Here is a 24419-nt window from a genome sequence, read left to right on the forward strand (position 1 = left end):
TTTGTAGTTTTGCTATTGTCTAATGCTGACTCAAGTCTGCTGTCTATGAGTTACCAGTTATGATCCTGATAGGTTATACTCCCCGTCTGCCTCACACCTACTAGGGTGATGTTAGATTTCTCTGCTCTCCCTCCTCATTTCCAAGTATCATAGGGCCTTACAAGTTTATTAGGTTTTACTATTCTTGATGTAGATCATAAGCAATCTGACGCATATCGATTGTTGTTTCACTGGTTACTTCACAAGGTCTTATTGCATGAGATACAGGCTGTTTGGGGTTGAAATAGTATTACTGTTTTCTGGATCAACATAATTTCATAACAGCTACATCAATCACAACAACAACAACACCAACAACAGATTATAGCACCCTGATAAAATAATGCGCCTCTGAGTAACCAACACATGCTTAACTAAAAGGAAAGATAGAAGTCTTTTGGGAAAAATGATGCCATCATCTACTTCATGAGCACGTGATGAATTCTACTAGCGAAAAGAGATTATTTGGAAGCAACCATTCTGACATAAAAACATCAAAACATATCAGAAAGTGTTGCAGTCTGGCCTGACCCTGTGCGTCTTGTCCCAGTGCATACTTGTGCCAAGGGAGACCACTCTATCCTGACTAGACGCAGCCCCTTTCCAGCTCACGTGCCCCTTGGTGGGAACCTCCACCCAGCTACAGTGTTCCCTTAGACCCTCAACTGCAGCCTGTTCCCAGCCAGGGATCTGCCTGCCTGTGGTTGCTCTGAGTCAGCTTGGCCTAGCCCTTCAACTGTCACAAACTTAGCCTTAGACACTGTGGATCAGCGTCCGTGGCTCATGTAGACCAGTTGGTATAAAAACTTAGTCGGGCATGTCCTGTGCTTCACCCTGGTTACCAACCTTAATTGTGGGCTAAGGTGTGCTCTGTATTGCCCAGCGCACCCATTCCATTGGCATTTTAATACATTAACCAGCTGTTGATGCAGCTTTTCCCAGCCTTTCTGACCCCCAGTTCACCAGTGGGAGATATAATTCTCCTGGGGAACTTCACGTTTCTCCCCCTTTGAGCTCCTCCCGGATCCCGTTCACCTACATGCCACTGCGCTTTGGGCCAGTGCCGGTGCAATCCAGCCCTCCCCTTTGCCCTGCTTGAGCTGGTGAACGTTGTAGTCCGGCCCACCCCGCACCCCCTCAGAATGCACACTCTAGTGCCGCTGCCCAAACTAGTCCAGATTGCCGTCGGTTCTCAAATCTGTGGTCAAAGGCATGCTTCCCAGTCACACCTAGTTTAGTCCATCACCATTCCATCTCTAAAAGTGACCTGTGGGGCTAGAATTTCTATAGTGTTTGACCCTCGCCTCCCCAACTGAGTCTTCCCCCGATATGTTTCTCTGGCATGTTGTTAATGTCACAGTCCTGCTTAAGGTGACCGGACTCCGCTGGGTCAGTTCTGTTTCCAGCTCTGTCATCCACCTGGACCAACGGGTATTGTGTTCCAGCTCAATCCTACCGACTTCACACTCATTCCCACATAAATCAATGTGAGCTGTAGCCCTGTTGGGATGAATCGGCACAACCTCCACCCGATCTACACCAGTCCCTGCTTTCCATGCATGTGAGTGAGTTACCGCAGTCTTGTTCAGTCTGTTCTACCTCTCATTAAACTCTGGAAATTATTGATACATTTTGAAGCCCAACTCAACCGGACCAACCCTCTACCCATCCCAGATAAATACTGGCATGTGCGTTTCTGTTTAGCTACCTACCTCTATCTTGGTTTTGTGTTCATTAGAGGGGTAGTTACCTAAGAGGAAGATGCCTACTATCTCCTACTAGGCCACTCGAGCTTCTGGGTCTTAGTTTGGTTGGCCAAGGTTCCAATCCCTCCCCAACTCGCCCCACCTCTACCTTAAGGCAGAGGGGCGGAGCTAGCCCTCTAGCCCCGTTCAGAGGTTCCCTCATGGTGGGCTTACCCGGGGGGGGGTGGTAGCTCTTCGGCCTGGGAAATAGCCAGGGACCCCCTCACTGCCTTGCAGCAGTGGTCTTGGCATGCTGAGTCCTCGTTCTTGGATCTGTCCTGGCTGGGCCGCTCTCCCAGGGCCGTCCCGAGCCCTGGGGGGCAGCCAGCTGCCTCTACGCCAAGAATCCAATCCCTCCCCCACTCGCCCCACCTTTAGCTTATGGCCGAGGAGCGGAGCTAGCCCTCTAGCCTCATTTCGGAGATTCCCTCATGGTGGACTTAAAGGGGGCAGGTGGTAGCGCTTGGGCCTGGGAAATAGCCAGGGACCCCCTCACTGCCTTGCTACGGTGGTCTTGGCATGCTGAGTCCTCGTTCTTGAATCCGGCCTGGCTGGGATGCTCTCTCAGGGCCGTCCCGAGCCCTGGGGGGCAGCCAGCTGCCTCTACGCCAAGATTCCAATCCCTCCCCCACTCTCCCCACCTCTACCTTATGCCCAAGGGGCGGAGCTAGCCCTCTAGCCCTGTTCCGGAGGTTGCCTCATGGTGGGCTTACGCAGGGGGAGGTGGTAGCTCTTGGGCCTGGGAATTAGCCAGGGACTCCCTCACTGCCTTGCGGCTGTGGTCTTGGCATGCTGAGTCCTCGTTCACAGATCCGTCCTGGCTGGGCTGCTCCCCCAGGGTCACACTTCCATTAGTTTGTAAAATTCTTATCAAGCCATTTTTCTGAAAGCATGCTATATGTCTGGGTCAGATTTCAGAGCACTGGGTAGGCACACAATAAGGTGTCCAGAAATGACATGGGTTTAATTGTACTCCTGTGTACAGTTAAATGCCCCCTCACCAAGACATTATCAATAACATTAACTCTCAAGTGCATGTTGGTTACAAAAGCCATGGCACAGAGGCAAACAATGCCTCAATAGATTACAGAATTCTTAGTGGGGTGGTTGAGTGTCCATGTAGAAAGGGGGTGGAACTGTGTCAAGGTGGTCAGAGAGAAATCCACCAGGCCCTGCCAAGCAGGGGAGCTGTTCTCTTCACATCTTCGTGTTATTCACATCTACTGCACGGACCCCAGCAGGAAGGGGTCGATATTTGAGAGCATGATTCATTCTCTGTTTATAATCCCTCTTTCTTCTTTTAAGAAATGTGCACAAGCATCTAATAAATGCATTGCTTTTCTTCTGTTGCTGCTGTTGCAGATGCATTATTTGAGAAGCTTATATACACTTGATACATGCAGATTCAAACTCAATTAATCACGTTCAAATATTTTCTTGCATTCTCTCAATTTCTTCTTCCCTTGAATAGTTGTTCAAAATTTATATATGTTACAATATGTAATATATAATTAAAAATACATATATTTTAATATATACACATACACATATATAATGTATATGTATAATGTATGTATGATATATGTATATATGTATGTGTATATCTATATATGTATATGTTATGTGTATATGTATATATGTGTGTGCATATGTATGTATTTATTTATAAATGTATATAATGTATGTATAACATATATATAATATAAACATATAATGTATATGTATAATGTGTATGTGTAATGTATATGTATATATGCATATATAATTAAAATATATAACTCATATGGATCAGTAGGAGATAGTGTCACATTGGTGTGCCCTGGTTTATTCAGGAGAAACCACCTCTTTGAGATCAGCAGGGATTGTAGTGGCTGTGGTGCACACCTAGTTCTACAAGAGCACTGCTAGGTGATTGTATTATAAGGATAATGCATGTTCCTCTCTGACTTTGAGCCCAGTTTCTTGGGCAAAAAATACGAAGGCAGGCCATTCATAACTGGTGCTGGGAACACCACTCCTCACCCTGCAGGTGGGGCAGATTCACAGAAACGAGAGAATTCCCAACATTTTGTGACTGTTGGAGTCTTCTATGCAAAGACTATGGGAATGCTGTGACTGCATGACAGTGTATGGTGTAAAGCTGGGTCTTTGGGCATTCAACATGTCTGACATCAAGGCTAAAAGATCTCTATGTATCCAAGGTGGATCATTGCAGGGCTCTGCACTTACAGGCCTACACTGAGGTTCTGCGTGCTGCAAGTGCTGATAGTTGTAGCCACTATGGGCTAATCATGGCTGTTGCTCTTCTGGAAAGAGAGGATGTGATACTGTGATTATGCCTTGATAATTCCCTCGATCGATACACCCCCAGATCTTCACTGAAGAAGTCACGCAACCAAGTCACAGAGAGTAGTTCAAAGATAAAAGCCATCAGAGGAAAAACCAAAAAGTACTTCTAGATATGCCTAAAAATAAATACAGAAATACAAGAAACAAAAACACAGAAGTGAGTAAGACTCCCTAAAAAGAACACAGCAATTCTTCAAAACTAGAGTATGAAAAGAGACATGAAATGCCTGATAGTGTCCCATTCACAAAGCTGAGAGAACTCTGTAAATACCTTGAAAAAAACTTAACCATGGAATTAAGGGATCTTTACAAAGCAAATTTTACAAACTAGGCACTGATTTTTTATTTAACCTCAGAGTTTGTTAGACTTTAATCTAATGTTTCGCACTTTGCTAAGATTCTCCTATATATTATCACCCTAGACAAAAGATCATCTCGACAACAAAGGGTCCTAAGGTGTTCTTCAAATATAGAATATGATGATGAGATCTGATAGAAACCCACAACATGCTTTCATATCTTTCTGAAATATTTGCCATACAGTTTAGCTTATTGGCTGTGAGAAATCTGAATGGAGAACATTTTACATTTCTCAGACTCATTCAACTATGTCATGAATCAGAGTAACTAGCAGAATTGAACTTACTCAAAACACACTTACAAGTCATTCCACTTTACAAGAAACCTAATTTTTTCAGATTTATCCCCCTATTTGTATGTCTGAGTAACAGAGCAAAGACCTGTTGGCTCGAAATTTCTTAGTCTTCAAACTAAACCAAAACATGGGTCCTCAAGATCCTGCATACTGCTACACACTCTTAGGGATGAAGAGAGAATTAACACATGGCAGCCTCTCAAGAAAGCAGATAATTCTGGAGGGATAAATGATTCTGTTAATTAAAAATTAACATATAAGGAAGTAGGGGGAGATAAAACATAAAATAAATAAGGTGAAATATTTTGTAAGTTGTTGGGCAGATCCTCACTAATAGGGTAACCAAAATGAGATTAAAATAAAGTAAAGCAGAATTAACATGAATAATTGTCAGATGAATGTTGTAATCCTGGATTCAGAATTTTTCTACAGAAAATCCCTATGTTAGGAAAAAGATGGATGGTGGATACTTTTAACTGATATGATATATGAATACATATAACAGAAGCAGAGAAATTGTTGCAATTTAAAATACTGCATAAATTACATGTACTTATGGTTTTGCCAGGAAAAAATCTCAATAAAAATTAAATGTTTAAAGTATAAAATATAAATATATAATTAAAAATACATAGATATACTATACAAGATATAACATGTATTATAATATAGTATTTATAATGGTTCCTTTTAAGGCATTGTTCATATTAAATTGTCAGGATATACTTAAATAGCAGAGTGATGAACTTAATGACTATCTTGGAAGGACAACACTATTGTGATGATAGAGGCAAAAATAGGCTGTGGAGTAGGGGTAAGAGGGAAAGTAAATCCTAGAGCCTATGGAACTGCATCACACACACAAAAAAGATTAAACTGCATTTTTTAAAAAATTGCGTATGAAAACAAATCTATCAGGTTGCTTCTCCCAGAAGTGAATATGGTACTGCAATGTGACTATTGGGCTGCCTCTAAGAATATGCCAAACACCAGGGACAGACGTGTGTAAAGATGACCACAGTTGGCCCCACTTTGAGAGATGGGAAATCTACTCTGTGTGTTCCTCCAAAGGAAAACCAGAGATGTGCATCTGCAGTCAGCCCTGCAGATGTTCTGTGACCTGCTCAATACAGACCTGTTCTCCCTGTAGCTGAGCTTCTGTGTGGCACTATTTCACTCTTAAAATATGTGCAACATCCACAGCTACGATATGCCAAAGGCTGGAATCAGGATTCCATTTACATTTCTCAGGCAGGTGACAGACATCTAGACTCAGGAGCCATCACCTGCTGCCTCCCAGTTTATGTGTTAGTAGATATGTTGAAGCAGGATCAGAGGGAAACTAATATCCCTTCACACAAAAGGACATCCTCCCCAAGTGCATGTCCTCTCTTGTTAATAATTGGTTGTAGGATGTTAACGCACAGTATTACTCTATGCATTATGCTGCACTTCGCATGACTCAACACTGTGTGGGGTTATATGACAAAGCATCTATAGAAAATGTGAAATGACATATGTATCTCCAGGGCCAGGTCTGGCATTGGTAAAGCATCACCCACAATCCTAGAATTTCATTTGGGACATGATTGGAGTCTTGGTGCTCCTCTTCTGATCAAGCTTCCTGCTAATGTGACAGAATAGTGGACGAGAGCCAATGTGTTCTGGCACCTACACACCTGCAGGGAACATCATAATGGCCTACTCCTGGTTTTTGTAGCAATTTCAGGCTAAATCAGCAGATGAGAGACCTACTTTCCTCTATACTACCCCATCCCGTCTATTTCTTCCCACTCTCCCATTCTCCTTACCTATGTTATTCTTCCTCCTCCCTTTCCAGTCTCCACGTTACTCCTTCTAATAAAAATAAATGGCTTTAAATTATACACAGATTCAAAAATGTATGGCAGCATAAAATAAAAAGCTTTCAGCTCCATTCCCAATGACATTATTTTTCTATACTCTTACACAGATATGCCATAATTGGTGCACCTGCTCACACACTAACAAACCCTAGAAGAGTGTCCATCTTTTTGTTGCAATGGATAGGGTTTTTATATGGATATGCATGCACATGGTTGAGTATAGCAAGCAACTTAGCAAGCACAGCATAACACAATTTAGCAAGTTCTCAGAAAAGAGTGATCCCATCACCCACAACCATTGCAATCATCTTAGTTTGAGCACACAGCATGGTATTTATACACACAGAAAACTGCATGAGAATGTGTTTCTCAGGAAGTAAGCATTCTCACGAAGCAAGAAGTTACTGTATTGGGTTAGACCTGATTTGGTAATTACGTAGAATAAAGACAGCTGGAAAACAAAGTCATTCTGCATTTACCTTTGAAAATTTCACAAAATAAATTTGACAGAACCAGAAATCTATTATGATATATATATATACAAATAATATATATATTAGTATCTTTTTCAAAAGATATTTTTATTGGAAAATCAGATATACAGAGAGACACAGAGACAGGGGAGAAGATCATCAGTTCACTTATTCACTCCCTAAGCAGTTGCAATGGCTGGAGCTAAGGCAACCCGAAGCAAGCAGCCTGGAGCTTCTTCCAGGTCTCCCCCATAGATCAAGGTTCCCAAGTCTTTCGAATGCCTTACCATGCGACAAGCAGGGAGCTGGGTGAGAAGCACTGCCATTGCGATTAGAAATGGTGCCCAAATGGGTTCCCAGTGTAGGTCAGAGATGAAATTTTGGTGATTCCCAGCAATAGTAAACATAAACATTGGTGCAAGAAAAAAAAAAAAAAAAAAAACAAGAAAACTAAACCTAATGTACTTGTTTTTTTTTTTTTTTAAATCTATTTTATTGTGTTGTTGTTGACAATCTTTACATAGTTAATTACAGTTAAAGAAAGAAAAAGAAAGAAAAAAAAAGGGTTCAGGGGGATAGGGAAGTGGGCAATACTATTATGTCCATATTGTTTCCATCTTGTATCTGAGGTAAAGGAGGATATTGAGGGAGAAGCCCCACCCGGTTTCCCGCCCACCCCGAGTCCCGGATGTGGGGCATGCTCTGAGATATGTGCTCGAGTGGTGATAATAGTTCTCCGGTTATGAATCGCTGCCAGTTTCGCTCGATGAGGTCGTCCACTGATTGATATGGTCCATCATAAAGTCTCTGTTTGCCCCATTTTTCGCTGCTAACATGTAGCTGAGATGAATGATTGATCTGCTGTCTTCTGTCTTTTCTTGATTAGAGTTCTGAGTCCAGCAGTTCGTTTGGGGAGATCTCCAAAGAAACTTTGAGGTATTCCCAGACTAGTTTCTTGTATGTTCTAGCAAGCACAGGGCCCGGCACAGTCCATCACCCCGATCAGCTGGTGGTTGCAATTGCTGGGTTGGTTCTGTTTTCAGTCCAGAGTTGCACCGGAAACAATGGGTGCTGCAGTCCAGTCTGGTTCTGCCCTGCACGTACTCGGCCCTCACACAAACCAGTGGGAGCTGCAGCCTAGTCGGGGCGACCCACAATAACCCCCACCAGGCCCGCCCCCTACCCTGGTTTGCCAGTATGTGTAGCAGAAGACCAGTCTGTCCCCCGTCCCATTTGGCTCTGGCACTTGTCAATGGGTATTAAAGCTTAGTTCTATCTAACCAACTCAACCATCCAGCCCTCATGGGTGTTGTTGAGTGCCTCTCTATCTAGCCATCCCAGCCCCCGTCCTAGTTTTCATGCCCTCCCACGGGACTAGTGACCCAAGAAGGGGGAACCCACTTTTTCCCTCCCAGGTCTCTCTGTCCCGGTTTATGCACTCTTTAGGTGGTTCTGTGATTTGACTTGACAGAATTAGTCCCCAGTGCCAGCTTCTGCGGCTATGCCCAAACATCCCTCACCCACTCTAATTTATGCTTGCACCAGCAGGAATAATCAGCCCAGCCTGGCTTTTCCCTGATCTATTCCACGTGCAGCGCACAGGTGTTGTAGCCTTGCATAGTCTAGTCTGTCTCTATCCCAGCCCACGCTCTCCATTGGGAGTAGCTGTCCAGCGAGGGAACCAGCCCCTTAATCCCCCCGCCAGTTCTGCCCCTCCCTTCCTTCCTGGATCTCACGTGTGCTGGTTGGGTGCTGCATTCATATCCAGTACAGGCAACCATGCCCTGGCATTCCATAATGTGTACGGGTTTTGTTGCGACCAAACCCGGCTCATCCCACACTCTGATCTGGTGTTCGGATTTGCCAGTGGGTGATATGGACTGATTCAGCCTGGTCTGCTCCTGACCCATGCTGAATGTGTGCCAGTGGGAAACTTCCCATGGCCTATTCTGGACTGTTTCCTATCATGCTTCTTGCGCTTACCTGCAGGAACTGTGTCCTGCCAGAGGAGTTGCCCAGGCTCCTCCATCAGAACCCCTCCCAATGGCAGGTTTTGCGCATGCCAGGGGGTCCTTGAGCCAACCCAACTCAGTTCACGTCCTGTCCTAGCAGGGACAGTGGCTTTTCCTGGCTGGCTTTCACCCCATTCTGGTTCTTGTTGTTGGATGTTTCAGCCCGGCCATGGCTCGTCCATACCCACATACAGCTCACGCATGGCTCAGTAGGGGGTTGAGACCCAGCCTAGTCAGTCCCACATCTACCCCCTGGTTCTCCATGACACCAGATGGTGTTGGGGTCTGAACTGGCCTGGTGCATCCAATCCCAGCCCACACTAGTGCCTCGGGTGACTGCAACTGTTTCCTAGATAGAACGCAGCTCCAATTCTAGCACATACGCCCCTTGGTGGGAACCTCAACCTAGTTAGGGTGTCCCATTACCTCCCCGATTGGGCTTGTTCATAGCTGTAAATCATGCACCTGCCCGTGGTTGTTCTGAGGACCAGTAGGTGCAAGAGCCTAGCTCGGTATGACCTGTGTTCCATGCTGGTTTCCAGTTTTGCTTGTAAACAAAGGTTTGCTCAGTCCTGCCCAGTACATTACGTTCCATTACCAATTTACACATTTTGGAGCTACTATGCCCTGCTTGTCCGACCCCCAGATCTGGACGGCGTGTTCACCAGCGAGAGCTATGACTCGCCAGGGGAGCTTCCCAAGTACCTCCACTTGATCCACTCCCAAACCCAGTTTACATACATGCCATTGGTTTTTAGGCCAGTACCCAGTGTACTCTGGCCTCCTATTTGGCCTTGTATGAGCTGGTGAATGTTGCAGCCCGGCCCACCCCACAACCTATTCAGGATGCACATTTGGGTGCTGCTGCCTTGCCCAGTCCAGTCTATGGCAGATCCCTTTACCTGTGATTGATGGCAGGCTCCTTGGTCACACCTAGCTTAGTCCATAACCACCTAAAATTTAGGTTTACCAGTGGGGCAAAACTTTCTGCAGGGTGTGGCCCACACATCCTGCACAGAGTCCACCCCAGGATAAGGTTCTAGAGTGCTAGTTAAAATTATGGACCTGCCTAATGTGACCAGTCTCCTGAGCCAACATCATGTCAGGCAAAAAAATATCCTGCTAGACAATCTGGGGGTTATCTTCTGCATTATAGGTGTTCAAAGCTCAGCATTATTGAGTGATTAGAAGTTCTCCAAAAGAAGAGCCACTGGCGTTGGGAATCTTTAGGATTCACTCAGAACCCAGAAACAGTGGGGTCACCCTAGAGCTATCTAAGCAGCAATTCGGAAATCCATTACCCCAGAGCTTCCCGGCCGGGTGGCCAGCAGGCAAAGCCTGGCACCACATGGTGCACTGGCCGCCCTGGATGAGGCCGAGGACTCGTTCACTACCTTGCGGCAGTGTCTTTGGCGTGAGCCCCCAGCATTGGGTCCGACCCGGCAGGGGCACCCCCCACAGCCACCACACTGTGAGGAGCGGCAGTTGCCCCCGAATCCCAAGGCCCGAACCCCTCCCAAACTCACCTAGCTGCCAGATATTAGCAGCTGGGTGGAGCTAGGAATTTTAAGCCAGTTCCCAAGTTCCCTCATGGTGCACTTACCGAGGGATGAGCTCTCTTGGGTCCTGGATGAGGCCGAGGACTCGTTCACTACCTTGTGGCAGTGTCTTTGGCGTGAGCCCCCAGCATTGGGTCCGACCCGGCAGGGGCACCCCCCACAGCCACCACACTGTGAGGAGCGGCAGTTGCCCCCGAATCCCAAGGCCCGAACCCCTCCCAAACTCACCTAGCTGCCAGATATTAGCAGCTGGGTGGAGCTAGGAATTTTAACCCAGTTCCCAAGTTCCCTCATGGTGCACTTACCGAGGGATGAGCTCTCTTGGGTCCTGGATGAGGCCGAGGACTTGCTCACTACCTTGCGGCAGTGTCTTTGGTATGAGCCCCCAGCATTGGGTCCGACCCGGCAGGGGCACCCCCCACAGCCGCCACACTGTGAGGAGCGGCAGTTGCCCCCGAATCCCAAGGCCCGAACCCCTCCCAAACTCACCTAGCTGCCAGATATTAGCAGCTGGGTGGAGCTAGGAATTTTAAGCCAGTTCCCAAGTTCCCTCATGGTGCACTTACCCGAGGAATGAGCTCTCTTGGGTCCTGGATGAGGCCGAGGACTCGTTCACTACCTTGCGGCAGTGTCTTTGGCGTGAGCCCCCAGCATTGGGTCCGACCCGGCAGGGGCACCCCCCACAGCCGCCACACTGTGAGGAGCGGCAGTTGCCCCCGAATCCCAAGGCCCGAACCCCTCCCAAACTCACCTAGCTGCCAGATATTAGCAGCTGGATGGAGCTAGGAATTTTAAGCCAGTTCCCAAGTTGTAAGGCCCCATGATACTTGGAAAAGGGGAGGAAGAACAGAGAAATCTACATCACCCTAGAAGGTGTGAGGCAGACGGGAAATATAACCTATCAGGATCATAACTGGTAACTCATAGAAACAGATTCGAATTAGCATTAGACAATAGTAAATATACAAAGGCATATGGGGGAATCAGGAGTAATCCTCACATCCTGTTAACAGGAGGGCATATTCATACAGCAGTGGGAACACCAGAGTGGTCAGGCAGGCAGGAGGAGGTTTTTATCCCAAACATGAAGACTCCCAGATACTCACCAAGGATTATCAGTACCAAGGAGCACCGAGGACTACATCCCTACTGCCAAGGAGACCATGAGGAAATGGAGTGCCTTTGGAGACCAAGAACTCTAAGGTAAACCACCCCCATTTGGATCTACCACATGGGATGGAAGAATCGCAAATTCTGACTTGCAGGATCCAAGGTCATCGGAACAACAACCAGGAACCCTGAGTGGTCCGCAGACACAGAAGAACAGTAAACTTTCTTCGGGATGAGGGAGAGGAGCTTTCTCTGGTCCTTGCCTGCTTCCAACTTTGGGTCCCCACCCTCTCTCGTAATAACCATCAGGAGGGCTCCAGAAACCACTCAAAACAAACACATAAACAAACCAACAAACCAAAGTACAATAGATAGACAGAGAAAAACAAGGAAAGCTTAGAAACAGACAGGAAATGGTTAGCATGGATGCACTTATAATTCACTGGGTGGGACACAAAGATTAGTTACTCCTCCACTAGGGTATGGAATATTTCTCTGCACATCCCTGCTAAACATGCTCACCTAAAATGTTGACATATATCCAGTAAGAATTATAGCGTTAGACCACCTGAAAAGCAGCCAGGTTCAGCGAAAACATGCTTCAATGCTATAAACTGCTAAAGACTAAAATGAAAATAGGCATACAGCTGAATAGCAATCTAAGCCATTTCAAGGTGTATAGAACACGGTTGAATATAAACCAAAATTGAAATGTCTATGAAGAAGTCACTGGATGTCGTTGAGAACCTGCATTTTCCTAGTAATGTATTGATTAATCATTACCATGTCAATTAATGCCATAATGTTGTAAATGGTTGGAAATATTATGTTGGGACTTTTAATTGATTGGGATGATACTCTGCTGGCTCTACCTTCAGCCCAGAGATGGTCTCATCAAGAAACCATTGAACTTACCAGGATAATAAGATGCTGGACTTTATGATTGGTCAAAAGCTCCAATGAAAGAATCTCAACTAAATTTGAACTGTGGAAATGCAACAAGGTGGAGCAATCCACCGTGGGGGGAGAGTTTGGGAAGGGGCAGGGAAAAATCCCAGTGCATAAAAAAAAAATGTATCACATAATGCAATGTAATTAATTAAAAAAAGGAAATGAAATAAAAATATGTTTTTAAAAAAATTAGCATTTGTTATATTTCTCTATGCTCATTGTGGCATTTAATACATCTCTTGAATTTAATTGTTCTCTTCTGCTAAACACTTTGTGGTTATTCAAGGCAAAGACATTCAAATTTGTATCTTTCTCTAAGTTGACGTTATTTTTTTTCTGTCACTAATACTTTATCTACCCCTTCAGCTATAGATTCAAGTATTAAATATATGTATTTCCTGCTTTGATTCTGTACTGTAAAGTTCTCCCTTATTTTGCTTCATTGTTTTGTCATTTTTCTCCTAGCAATACAATTTCATTTCTTTATCATTTTCATTTTTAATGAATTGATTCATCAGGGTTAGCAAAGGTACACATTCACTACAACACAGACCAGGCAATGTGATATTAACAAAGGGCCCCTTCACCCTGAGCACCTAACAATCTCCTCAGGGTGATAGAGTATGGGTCCTTTGCAGTTGAGAGACCATGTCCACTAGCCTGAGAGAGCCCTTTGCCCTCAAGCCTGGTGTGCTGCAATAACCAACACTCAGCATGTCACCAATCACAGAGTTGCCCTTTGAATAAAGTCCAGGGCCAGTCCTAAACTGCCCAGCTTGAGAGATCCCAAGCCCCATTCACACAAATGCTCAGCCACTTACCCAGGATTCAGTAACCTCAAAGTACCAAAGGCATATACTCTTTAGTCAGGTTCATAAGCTTCCCAGCTTAGACTCTAACCCTGTTTCACCTGAGACCGCAAATTTTACCCACCTGTGGGGAAGTCCATCATTCTTCAGTACAAACCTGAAGGTCTGCAAGTTGACATGCTTGGCCCCCTCCTCACCCCCAAGGAGCCCTGAATTCCAGTATTCCATTAACTGCCTGTCTGCCCCACATTCTGGTTTCCATGACGATGCACCTCTCTTTGTTGAGACAGCAGATGTCTAGAGCTGTAGGAATTCAGTGAGGGCAGAGCCTGCCTGTTGATCACCATCCTGCTGGTACTTCAACCCATGGCTGGGTTCCGGGTTTTCGGGCCTAGCTCACAGCAAGCCCCTGCATCTTCCTTCTCTCAGAATTCTTGCCTGATGACAAACTCAGAGGAGTTGGAGTGGGATACCAGAATCACATGTGTCAAGGTTCCTGCCAAAGCAAGCTTGGACATAACCAGCTTCAGCACTGGGAAATCTGGAGGTGAGAGCCTCTGGCACATTGCTGTGTTAGTGAGGTTGGCAAGGGAGGTTCAGGACAGATGTTTAGCATTGGCAGAGTAGACAACTGTATTTAGACCAGAGGACATGGCTGATACCTTGTTCTTCTGTAGCCACTGTGATTACACAGCAACCTCTCATGTCTTCTAACATTCCAAGATGCCTTCCAAAAAATTTCCATGTAGTTCTCCAAGGAATAGGGTGCAAAGACTGGCAAGTCAGAGAAGACCTACTTTCAAAAAATGAAGTGGAAATATAGCATGTAAGTCACAAAGACCTATGCAGCATCAGCCCATTGTGCCTGTGTGTCTCCTCCCCTTGTCCCACCTGTTCAGGGATGAATATGGACAAGGATGTTTGTGTTCTGAATATACAGACCTCTCACCTGTACTCAATACTCCCAGTCCATCCTGGGAGTGCTATGAATCGCTTTGCCTTCCATTTCTCCTTCTGGGTGTATTGCCTAAAGGGAAGATTTTGCTTTAATCTTAATCTAAAGCCCCCTCAACTGGCTTTCTTATGAGTGCTGGCACTCACAGCCCCTGGACAACACTGATGCTTTTGAGAATAGAGACCTAGTCAAGAAAGTGATGGCCAGGAGAAATAAGCAGCAACTGAAAACCATTCTTGGCATCAAACTCAGCAATATTTGATTAACACCATTTACTATCTTGAAAACAGTGCCCAACAGAGGCTGCTGACATAAGATCCTAGAACAGTAACTATGTTATTAATCAGACAAAAAGTGGAAAATGTATGAACGGTCGACAGTCAACATGAAATAACTAATTCAAGACGGAAGTACAACCAAGCTTATACATAAGTGGTTTGTGTATGTTGTTCAAAGTCAGAGAAAGGGAGAGAAAATGAGACAGAGAGATCTACCCATTTATTCACTCCCTAGTCTGTGCAGATGAACCTGGTCAACATTAGAGACTGGAAGCTTTCATTTGGGTAGAAGAAACCCAAGTATTAGGGCCATTGCTTCCTACTTCCCCAATTGCACCACCAGGTGAAGAAGTGAAAGTGACAGATGAAACTGAAACCAGTGCTCAAGAATGGGATTGCTGATGTTGTAGACTACTTAAGCTGCTGTCCAACGATTCATTGGAAGTGTTGATTTTTTTTCTTTCTGATAACAATGCTAGTTTTTCTTTTATTAACTCTCACAGGTTGTTAATGGAATTTTCAGGGTTTTCCCTGTGTAAGCTCATGCCAAATGCAAATGTAGAAAACATGTTGCTTTCTTTCCAAATTGGAGAAGCTATTTCCTTGCCTCATTGTTCTGTCTAGGAAAAGTTTCAGATCAAATAATAGTAGCAAGTATGTAGAAACCATTCCTTGATCTGATCTTAGAGAAAAAAATTTCAATTTCTAAAAACTAAGTATGTAATTAATTACAGATTCTTCCATATTTTTATTTTCTTTTCAAGGAAATTTCCTTCTATTCCTAAATTGTTCATCAGTTACATTCTGAAAATCAAATTACTTTATTTAATTGAGCACAATAGACATAAGTCAGAGGTGAGGTGGAAATGAAGGATTTCTTTTGCTTTTTTGGGTCTGTTTTAAAGAAAAAATCTTCAACACATACACACACATCTTAGTGATAGTTAAAAGATATTTTCATGTCACATCTGGATCACAGGTAGAATCCTTACTCTCTGATCCAAAATTCTTTTCTGCTAAAAGTTTGCAAAGTTTTGAAATATTTATCAATGCTTTCTTGTCACCTTCTAGTCAAACCTCGTCGCATGACCTGCAAAAAAGAAACACACCAGACAGCAGAAGGTGAGTAGCTCTTAAAACCCTTTCACTAAAAGAAAATAATAATAAATCAATAAATAATGATCCTCTTAAGTCCCTCACAGGTAAGAGAAGAAAAGACACCGTATACTATTAACTGTCTTCTTCCTTTGATGATCTTTGATAATAGCTTTCATAATAGATCTTTCATAATAGATCATGAACATTAAACAAGACAAGCCAAATAATCACTACTTCATCTGTTGTTTTCACAGTATTTCAGATTTTGTAAGGTTTATCATCAACACACACAGTTAAACCTTCCAACAACCCTATGAATCAGTTACTGAAATACTCTCCTTTAAACGTTGAGGAATGTGAGGTATAGTACTGTTAAATGTTTGAGATAAGAGTGGTGTCCACAAATTCATAGGGACTTTACTTAGAGCAGAGAAAGTCTGCAAGGGCCTAGTTGCTAAATCCTTACCTTGCACACCCTGAGGTCCCATGTGGAAGCCAGTTCATTTCCCAGCTGTTCCACTTCCCATCCAGTTCCCTGCTGATGGCCTGGGAAAGCAGTGGAGGATGGCCCAAAGCCTTAGGACCATGGCACCACGTGGGAGACCTAGAGGAGGCTCCTGGTTCTGGGCTTCAGATTAGCCTGGCTCTGGCTGTAGCCATCACTTGGGAATGATCCAGTGGATTGATAATATTTGTCTCTCCTTCCCTCTGGAAATGTTCCCTTAGAAGAACCATACAATTTTAAAGGAGAGAGAGAGAGAGAACATCTAAGCCTGAAGACTCCAGGGTTTAACGTGGAGAATGTATCAAACAGGCAGTAACTTAAACTTCCCTCTGTGTTCACTCATACATTAAAAAGAATTGTATCTTAAACTCATGTCCTCATTCTTGTAGGACAAAACAACCTCCTCTTTCTCTGGGTACTAAGTAAGCAGTCCTTCCAATGTTTGCAATTATTTTTGTTTCCTGTAGCTTCAGCAATACAATGTGACTTATGAGTTTCCAGTTGATTACAGATACTTCTCCAAAATTTTGGCAGAGTTTAGGTCATGAAGAACTTCCCGATATTTTCTGGAAAATTCATTCAACATTTTCTTTTATTTATTTATTTATTTATTTGTTTATTTATTCATTTATTTATTTATTTATTTATTTATTTTATTTTTTATTACAGCCAGATATATACAGAGGAGAGACAGAGAAGAAGATCTTCCGTCCGATGATTCACTCCCCAAGTGAGCCGCAACGGGCCGATGCCAGGAACCTGGAACCTCTTCTGGGTCTCCCAGGCGGGTGCAGTGTCCCCATGCATTGGGCCGTCCTCAACTGCTTTCCCAGGCCACAAGCAGGGAGCTGGATGGGAAGTGGAGCTTCCGGGATTAGAACCGGCGACCATATGGGATCCCGGGGCTTTCAAGGCGAGGACTTTAGCCGCTAGGCCACGCCGCCGGACCCCAACATTTTCTGATGAAACAGAAAAGCAAGTCCATGGAATTCTAAAAATATATATATCTTATATACATCTGCTATATATATTATATGTATGATATATGTATGTATGACTTGGGTTTCAGCTATAAAAACATGGTAAAATGGTCGTAGCACTATAGATATTACTAAATCAAATAAATGAGTATGTAATATCTCAATATGAACTTTAGCTACATGTATGCAAATTTGCAGGTCAAGAAGAGTAGCTGTGGAGAAGTATCTAACAGTACACCTGGGCTCAAGTCAATTGATATAGGCACCAGCTTATCCAATCCCCAAATCAAATATGCTCAGGATATTGTCATTTTCAGCTTTTTAACCACCTTACTTTTTGAACAATCATCTGATTTCACCTTTTTCTAAGCTCATGTATGCCACCAAATTCTCCAGTTGTATTTCATCCTGTCTTTGCTTTCCTATATTTTCCCTTCACGTTCCACAGGTTGATAAGACAAACTTTTCTTTTATTATTATTATTATTATTTATTATTTAACTTCATTAATTACATTGTATTATGTGACACAGTTACATAGATACTTGGGTTCTCCCCACTCCTCCCCAAACCCTCCCACCATGGTGGATTAACCCACCTTGTTGCATAACCACAGTTCAAGTTCAGTTGAGATTTCCCTATTGCAAGCGTATACCAAACATAGAGTCCAGCATCTTATTGTCCAGTCAAGTTCAACGGCTTCTTAGGTATACCCTCTCTGGTCTGAAGACAGAGCCAGCAGATTATCATCCCAGTCAATTTGAAGCTCCAACATACCATCAGCAAAAATTTACATCATTATGGAATTAATTGACATAGTAATCAGTAACCAATATGTTAAAAGTAAATGCGAGTTCCCAGCCAACTTCTGTGACCACCTCACCTATACTTCAATTTTAGTTTATACACAACATATAACATCCAAAACATAACATGTTATACGTAACATCATATCATCTTAAATTAAGGAAAACATGTGGTATTTAACCTTTTGGGAAGACATACTTTTCTAAAGAAGCCATACCGACATGCTTTCACAAATTTTGTTCTCCAGATTATCTTTCTAAATGTTCACTCCATTTCCACTTTCACTTATGCAGAAGAAATTGAAAACCATCTGGAGAGAAACAGCCTCAAATGATGTGATCTATCCCCAAATACACTAGAAACACAGACATAGCTTTTCCCTTCAGTATTCAATCACCTCACATAGTTCCCTTGTTTGCTGATACTTTAAAGAATGCCATGTACCTGAAAACACTTTGCAATCCCAAAGGACAACTGGACTAAACAGTGAGTTTAAGAAAACATGCTACTTTCTCATTAAAGGAAAAGTCCAGCGGGCCTTTACATAATGAAATCAGTACGAAGGAATCATCAGGAACAGCAAATTTGCTAAACACAACTGGCTCAAAGAAGGGCTGGAAAGCAGTGTTCCATCCTAAGGAATCAAACAGCTCAGGACAGCACTCTGCACAAAAACTTGGTAAGAAAATAATTTCAGGAGTTGTCTCTCTAGGCCCACTAGGAAGCCCAAGGAGGGTGAGGCTTGATGAGGATGGTCAAGCTGTGAGGGATGCAATTGCATGCTTGGGTCACACTCAACACAAAACAAATAGAGCCTCTAGAAACATGATTATATTTTAAGCTCATTGGGGATTATCTAAAAAAAAAAAAGGTGGGATCAGGTTACTTAGCCTATATGCAAAACCTTTACAGAGAGAAAGTCAGTTGTCCTAGGAGTGAAGATGCCAGTTACTATGCCTGTTTCCTATGGCAGAGTGCCTGGGTTCCAGAACTGACCCTATCTCTGACTCTAGCAAATTGTTGATATACAACTTAGTAACACTTAGTGAGGAGATAAGTGCTTGAGGTCTTACAACCCCCTGGGAAAACTGAATAAAGCTTTCTGATCTGAGACTGATTTGGGTGCTATCCAGGTTACTCAAAAAGTGAACCTCGCCACCTCTCTCTGCCTTCTGTATGCTCTGATTCCCTCAACTGCTGTGTCAATCTCTAGATGTGTCTTTCTTTGCTGTTTAAATAAACAGATATTCAAACCTCAGGGGAAATGAATTAAAACCAGAGATTGGAATGAAAAACAAATGTCCATGCAGTTTTTCCTTGTCTTGAAAGCCCTTTATTTTATTAGAAACATTAAACCCAAAAGAACTGATAACTTCACTGACTTAGTCTCTCCATCTCAGAACTCAGAAGAAAGAATGAGAATGAAGAATTTCAGATGTACAACTTGAAAGGAAGAAAAGGTCAGACATACAAAGAGTTCAGTGAGATTGAGGATGATGACTACCTGTGTAAGTGACCCTTTGACACATCCACAAAGAAAAATCCCATAGTCTGAATTGAAATTCCACTTGTAATTTGGTCTTACATCATTCTGTCTTCTGGTAACTTGGGGTGCAAGACTGAGGCTGAGTGATGTGAGCAATTGGCTGCTTCTGATGCTCTCTATAGCCAGCAACGTTTGTTGTTCTTTCCTAATCCCTTCTACTCTCATCTCCAGATTGTGAGAAGTGTCAGACTTACTTCCCGAAGAGCTGTGCTGCTCATGGACCCCCCATGTTTCTAAAGCACAATCCAGTGGAAAAGGGACATCCTAGTCATGCTCTCCTCAGTTTGCCTACTAGACTTCGAATTGGCCCATATAGCATTCCAGAGGCTGGGCTTGGAGTATTTAATGAAGCATCTGATCTGCCTTTGGGGCTGCACTTTGGTCCTTTTGATGGCAAGATCACAAAAATGGAAGAGGAAGCCGACAGTGGGTACAGTTGGCATGTAAGAAGCACATCCCTTTCCAGTCTGATGGCTTTTCAACTGCCTAGCATGAGACTGGTTCATGTGTCCTTCTACACATTTATGGCATGAGTTGAGCCAACATGATCAACCAGGCTGTAAAGATTAGCATAGGGCTCGGCATAGTGGCCTTGTGGCTAAAGTCCTCACTTTGAACCTGCTGGGATCAAACCTGGGCACTCTTTCTAATACCAGCAGTTCCACTTTCCATCCAGCTCCCTACTTGTGGCCTAGGATAGCAGTTGAGGACGGCCTAAAGCCTTGGCACCCTGCATCTGCATGGGAGACCCCAAAGAGTTTCCTGGTTCCCAGCTTCAGATCGGCACATTTCCGGCTGCTGTGGTTAGTTGGGGGAGTGGCTCATCAGATGGTAGATCTTTCTCTCTCTCTGTCTCCTCCTCTCTGTACATGTTACTAATAAAAATAAATAATTCCAAAAATAAATATTAGCCTAGAGAAAATCACTTGGCTGTTAACAATACAGCAGTGGCAATCTCCTCTATGGGCTTCTACTGTAGGGAAATAAACCAGAATAAATGTGTTCCAACACTATGTAAAGTCTCAACATGTGTTGGAGTCATGTAATGTCACAGAACATGAGGATAGAGTTGTTAATAATTCTGCTGAACTGCACCCATTTCAGAAACGTATTAACCTATTTTTTTGAAACTCAGATAGCCAGGGCCGGAACAGCTATGAGTACGTGGATGGGAAGGATACTTCTTTGGCCAATTGGATGAGGTAAGAGCCATGGCATGTTACAACTAGAAGAGGATATTTCTTTCCAAGACAAGATCACTTTCCTTTCTCCTTTACTTTCCTCCGTGACTTTTGCATCATATGTCCTCTTTCATGTTTATTCTAATGACCTGTGAATGTCATGACCTGTTTCTAAAAGCATATTCTATATAACTACTATTTCTTTTTTTTATTCATTAATTACATTGCATTATGTGACACAGTTTCATAGGTACTTGGATTCTCCCCTCTCCTCCCCAAACCCTCCCACCATAGTGGATTCCTCCACATTTTGCATAACCACAGTTCAAGTTCAGTTGAGATTCCTCCATTGCAAGCATATACCAAACATAGAAACCCACATCTTATTGTCCAGCCAAGTTCAATGGCTTCTTAGGCATACCCTCTCGGGACGGAAGGCAGAGCCAGCAGAGTATCATCCCAGTCAATTAAAAGCCAGGGAACTTGAGCATTTTTTCGTATGTTTATTTGCCAGTTGGGTTTGTTCTTTTGTGAAGTGTCTGCCCATTTCCCATGCCCATTTCTTGAGTGGCTTGTTTGTTTTGACATTTTGGTTGTTTTGTAGCTCTTTGTATATTCTATCACCTATGTAGTGTGTGAATATCTTCTCCCATTCTGTGGGTTACTTTGTTACTTTGTTGATTATTTCCCTGGCTGTACAGAAGCTTCTTAGTTTGATGAAATCCCATTTGTTTATTCTGGTCTTGATTGCTATTGCCTTTGGTGTCAACTTTAGGAAATATGGACCTACCCCCTGATCTTGCAGAGTATTTCCAACCTTTTCTTCCAAAGATTTGAAGGTTTCTTGATGTAGGTTTAGATCTGTTATCCATTTAGATTTGATCTTAGTGTATGGTGAGAGTGTACAGTGAGAGCTTGACTTGTTTCCCATTTGGATTCCTCTGATTGCTTTTTCTTGTCTTATGGCCTCAGCGAGTACCTCTAGGACTATGTTGAGTAGTATTTGAGGAAGTGGACATCCCTGTCTTGTTGCCGATCTCAGTGGGAAGGTTTCCAGTGTTTCTCCATTCAGTATGATGCTGGCATTGGGTTTTTAATATATTGCTTTGATTATGTTGTGGTTTATTCCATCAATGCTTACCCTGGTTAGGGTTTTTAGCAGGAAGTGGTGTTGGATTATGTCGAAAGCTTTTTCTGCGTCTATTGATATGATCATGTGATTCTGGTTTTTCAGTTTTTGGATGTGGTGTATCACATATATGGATTTCCGGATGTTGAACCATCCCAGGATCCCAGGGATGAATCCTACCTAATCTGAATGAATGATCTGTCCGATGTGTTTTTGAATTCAATTGGCTAGGATTTTGTTGAGTATCTTAGCATCAATATTCATTAAAGAGATAGGTCTGTATTTTTCTTTCTCTGTTGGTTTTCTGTCTGGTTTTCGGATTAAGGTAATGTTGACTTTATAGAACGAGTGTGTCAGGGTTGCTTCCTTTTCTATTGTTTTGAAGAGTTTGTAGAGGATTGGGGTTAGTTGTGTTCGGAATGTTTTGTAGAATTCTGTAGTGTTTTCGTCAGGGCCTGGCTTTTCTTTGATGGGAGATCTTTAATCACTGATTCAATCTCTGCTTCAGTTATGGATTTGTTCAGTTCGTTTGTTGCCTCTGGGCTAAGTTTTGGCAGGTGGTGTGAGCCTAAGAACTTTTCCATTTCTTGTTGGTCTTCTGATTTGTTGGAGTACAGTGCTTTGTAGTAATTTCTAATTATGTCCTTAATGGTTGCGGTGTCTGTTGTTATGTTGCCTTTTTCATCTTTGATGCTGTTAATTCTTGCTTTCTTACCATAACATAAATCACAATGTATAATAAACAGAACACAAAGATGGGCCTTGAGGAATCTAGATCAACTGGGGCCATTAGACTCACTCTTTCTCTAATTAGCATTGATTAAGCCCTTCCAGTGTCAAAAATTTCTTAAATACATGGAGATTCCATGTAATTGGCGCCTGGCAGTAATGTTTCTTAGTCTTTTGACAATTATACAATGTCAGAACAACTTCAGACATAAGACCTTCAATCGATGAGACAGTGAAAGACAAAAAAAACAAACAAAAAAAAAAAGGAGGAAACAGCCGGGTTCTGGGGACAGGCATTGACATGCAGTGGGCTAAGGCAGTGACTGTGAAGCCTGCATCCCAAGTACTGGTTGCTCTACTGCCAAACCAGTGGCTTCCCCATGCATCCAGGTAAGTTTTAGAGAATGTCCTCAATCTTTGACCTCTGTGCCCACGTGGAAGACCTGGTTGAAGCTCCTGCCTGCCACTGTGTCCTTTCTGTGTCCCCATTCCACCCATTCTCCTGGCATCTTTGTCTTTTTCCCCTTGTCCTCTATGCTTCTCTGCTTCTCATATAAAAATAAAATACTAAGCTTTATCAATTAAGCAAAACCAAACCAAACCTGGGATGTGGATGAGAGAAGGAAGCTGCATCTGGACAAGGGTTTCTGTGAGCAGTTCAGTGAGAGGATAAGAAACAATGAAGACTCCTCTACATTTCTGGATCTGGATCTTGGACTCCCAAGATCCAGGAGAAAGATCCAAGAGAAAGGACTCCAAAGGATTGCCTTTGGGAAAGCTGAGTTGTGGAGCATGTGTGGAAAGCTAGATGCAAGGAGTGTGTCTACTCATCCAATTCTGTAGCAGAAAACTGAATGAAATTTGGAGTTTAGGGAAACTCTGTGTGCTTCATGGCAGTCAAGGTGGGAGTAAGGTGGGCTTGAGTTTTGAGGATGACTAGTGAGGAAGGAAGGAAGAAAGCATACTTATCACAATGAACACTGTATCTACAACTTGTACCTGGGAATTCAGTGATCTCATGAGATTGGTGTATGTTTTCTGGGAGAGCTCTTGCAGAATTGGGATTCAAGCAGGGTGGAGGCTATTACAGAACACATGAGTTTTAAACGTGACAGAGCATGCAAACTCAGGATTTATCTCCACCCCAGGTATGTGAACTGTGTCCGCAGTGATGAGGAGCAGAATTTGGTGGCCTTCCAGTACCACAGGCAGATATTTTACCACACCTGCCAGGTCATCAAACCAGGCTGTGAGCTGCTGATATGGTATGGGGATGAGTATGGAAAGAAGTTGGGTAGCAAGGGAAGCAACGAGAAGAAAAAGAAGGGAAGAAAAAGGAAGAGCTCACAACAGTGAGAGGTAAGTAGCACCTTTTTCCTGAGGAAAAAAGACTCTTGTGGAGATTTGGGTCATCTCACTGAGGTTGATAGAGTCTTATGTGTAAATCTATCAGAGGGCAGTGGGTATCTGAAATTGGGGTCAGAGAACTAGTCAGTCAATGGATGGAGTAATCTTGGAAGTGGGAACGTCCAATGCATGAAAAATAGGGAAACGCTGAGATTGGTCAATACAGAGAGGCATGACACCTGATGATAGTCTTTCACATGATTTGTGTGACAGGGAGGAAAAGCAATCATTGGCATAG

At 43.3% G+C, this 24419-nt stretch overlaps 2 protein-coding genes across 2 annotated transcripts in view; one reads left to right on the forward strand and one right to left on the reverse strand.

Moving 5' to 3' along the window:
- LOC131478788 (histone-lysine N-methyltransferase PRDM7-like) overlaps nt 1-24419 on the reverse strand; it is a gene marked incomplete at both ends in the record, with an annotated part of 152740 nt that overhangs the window by 16859 nt on the left and 111462 nt on the right. The window lies entirely within an intron of this gene.
- On the forward strand, nt 1369-24130 carry LOC131478679 (histone-lysine N-methyltransferase PRDM7-like). Its single transcript, XM_058659266.1, has 6 exons — nt 1369-1470; nt 18712-18868; nt 19590-19697; nt 19907-20178; nt 20879-20937; nt 23923-24130. The coding sequence occupies exons 1-6, from the start codon at nt 1369-1371 to the stop codon at nt 24128-24130; spliced, it is 906 nt and encodes a 301-aa protein (XP_058515249.1).

This window comes from Ochotona princeps, chromosome Y (assembly GCF_030435755.1).
Source record: "Ochotona princeps isolate mOchPri1 chromosome Y, mOchPri1.hap1, whole genome shotgun sequence".
Classification (NCBI taxonomy): Eukaryota; Metazoa; Chordata; class Mammalia; order Lagomorpha; family Ochotonidae; genus Ochotona; species Ochotona princeps.

Bases quoted from the DNA above. Each gene is read 5' to 3' on its own strand.
- LOC131478679 (XM_058659266.1), top strand. From the start codon at position 1,369: ATGTTTCTCTGGCATGTTGTTAATGTCACAGTCCTGCTTAAGGTGACC. The intron at 1,471-18,711 runs GTATTGTGTTCC...TTCTCATTAAAG, and splicing joins TCATCCACCTGGACCAACGG to GAAAAGTCCAGCGGGCCTTT. The intron at 18,869-19,589 runs GTAAGAAAATAA...TCTCCATCTCAG, and splicing joins GCACTCTGCACAAAAACTTG to AACTCAGAAGAAAGAATGAG.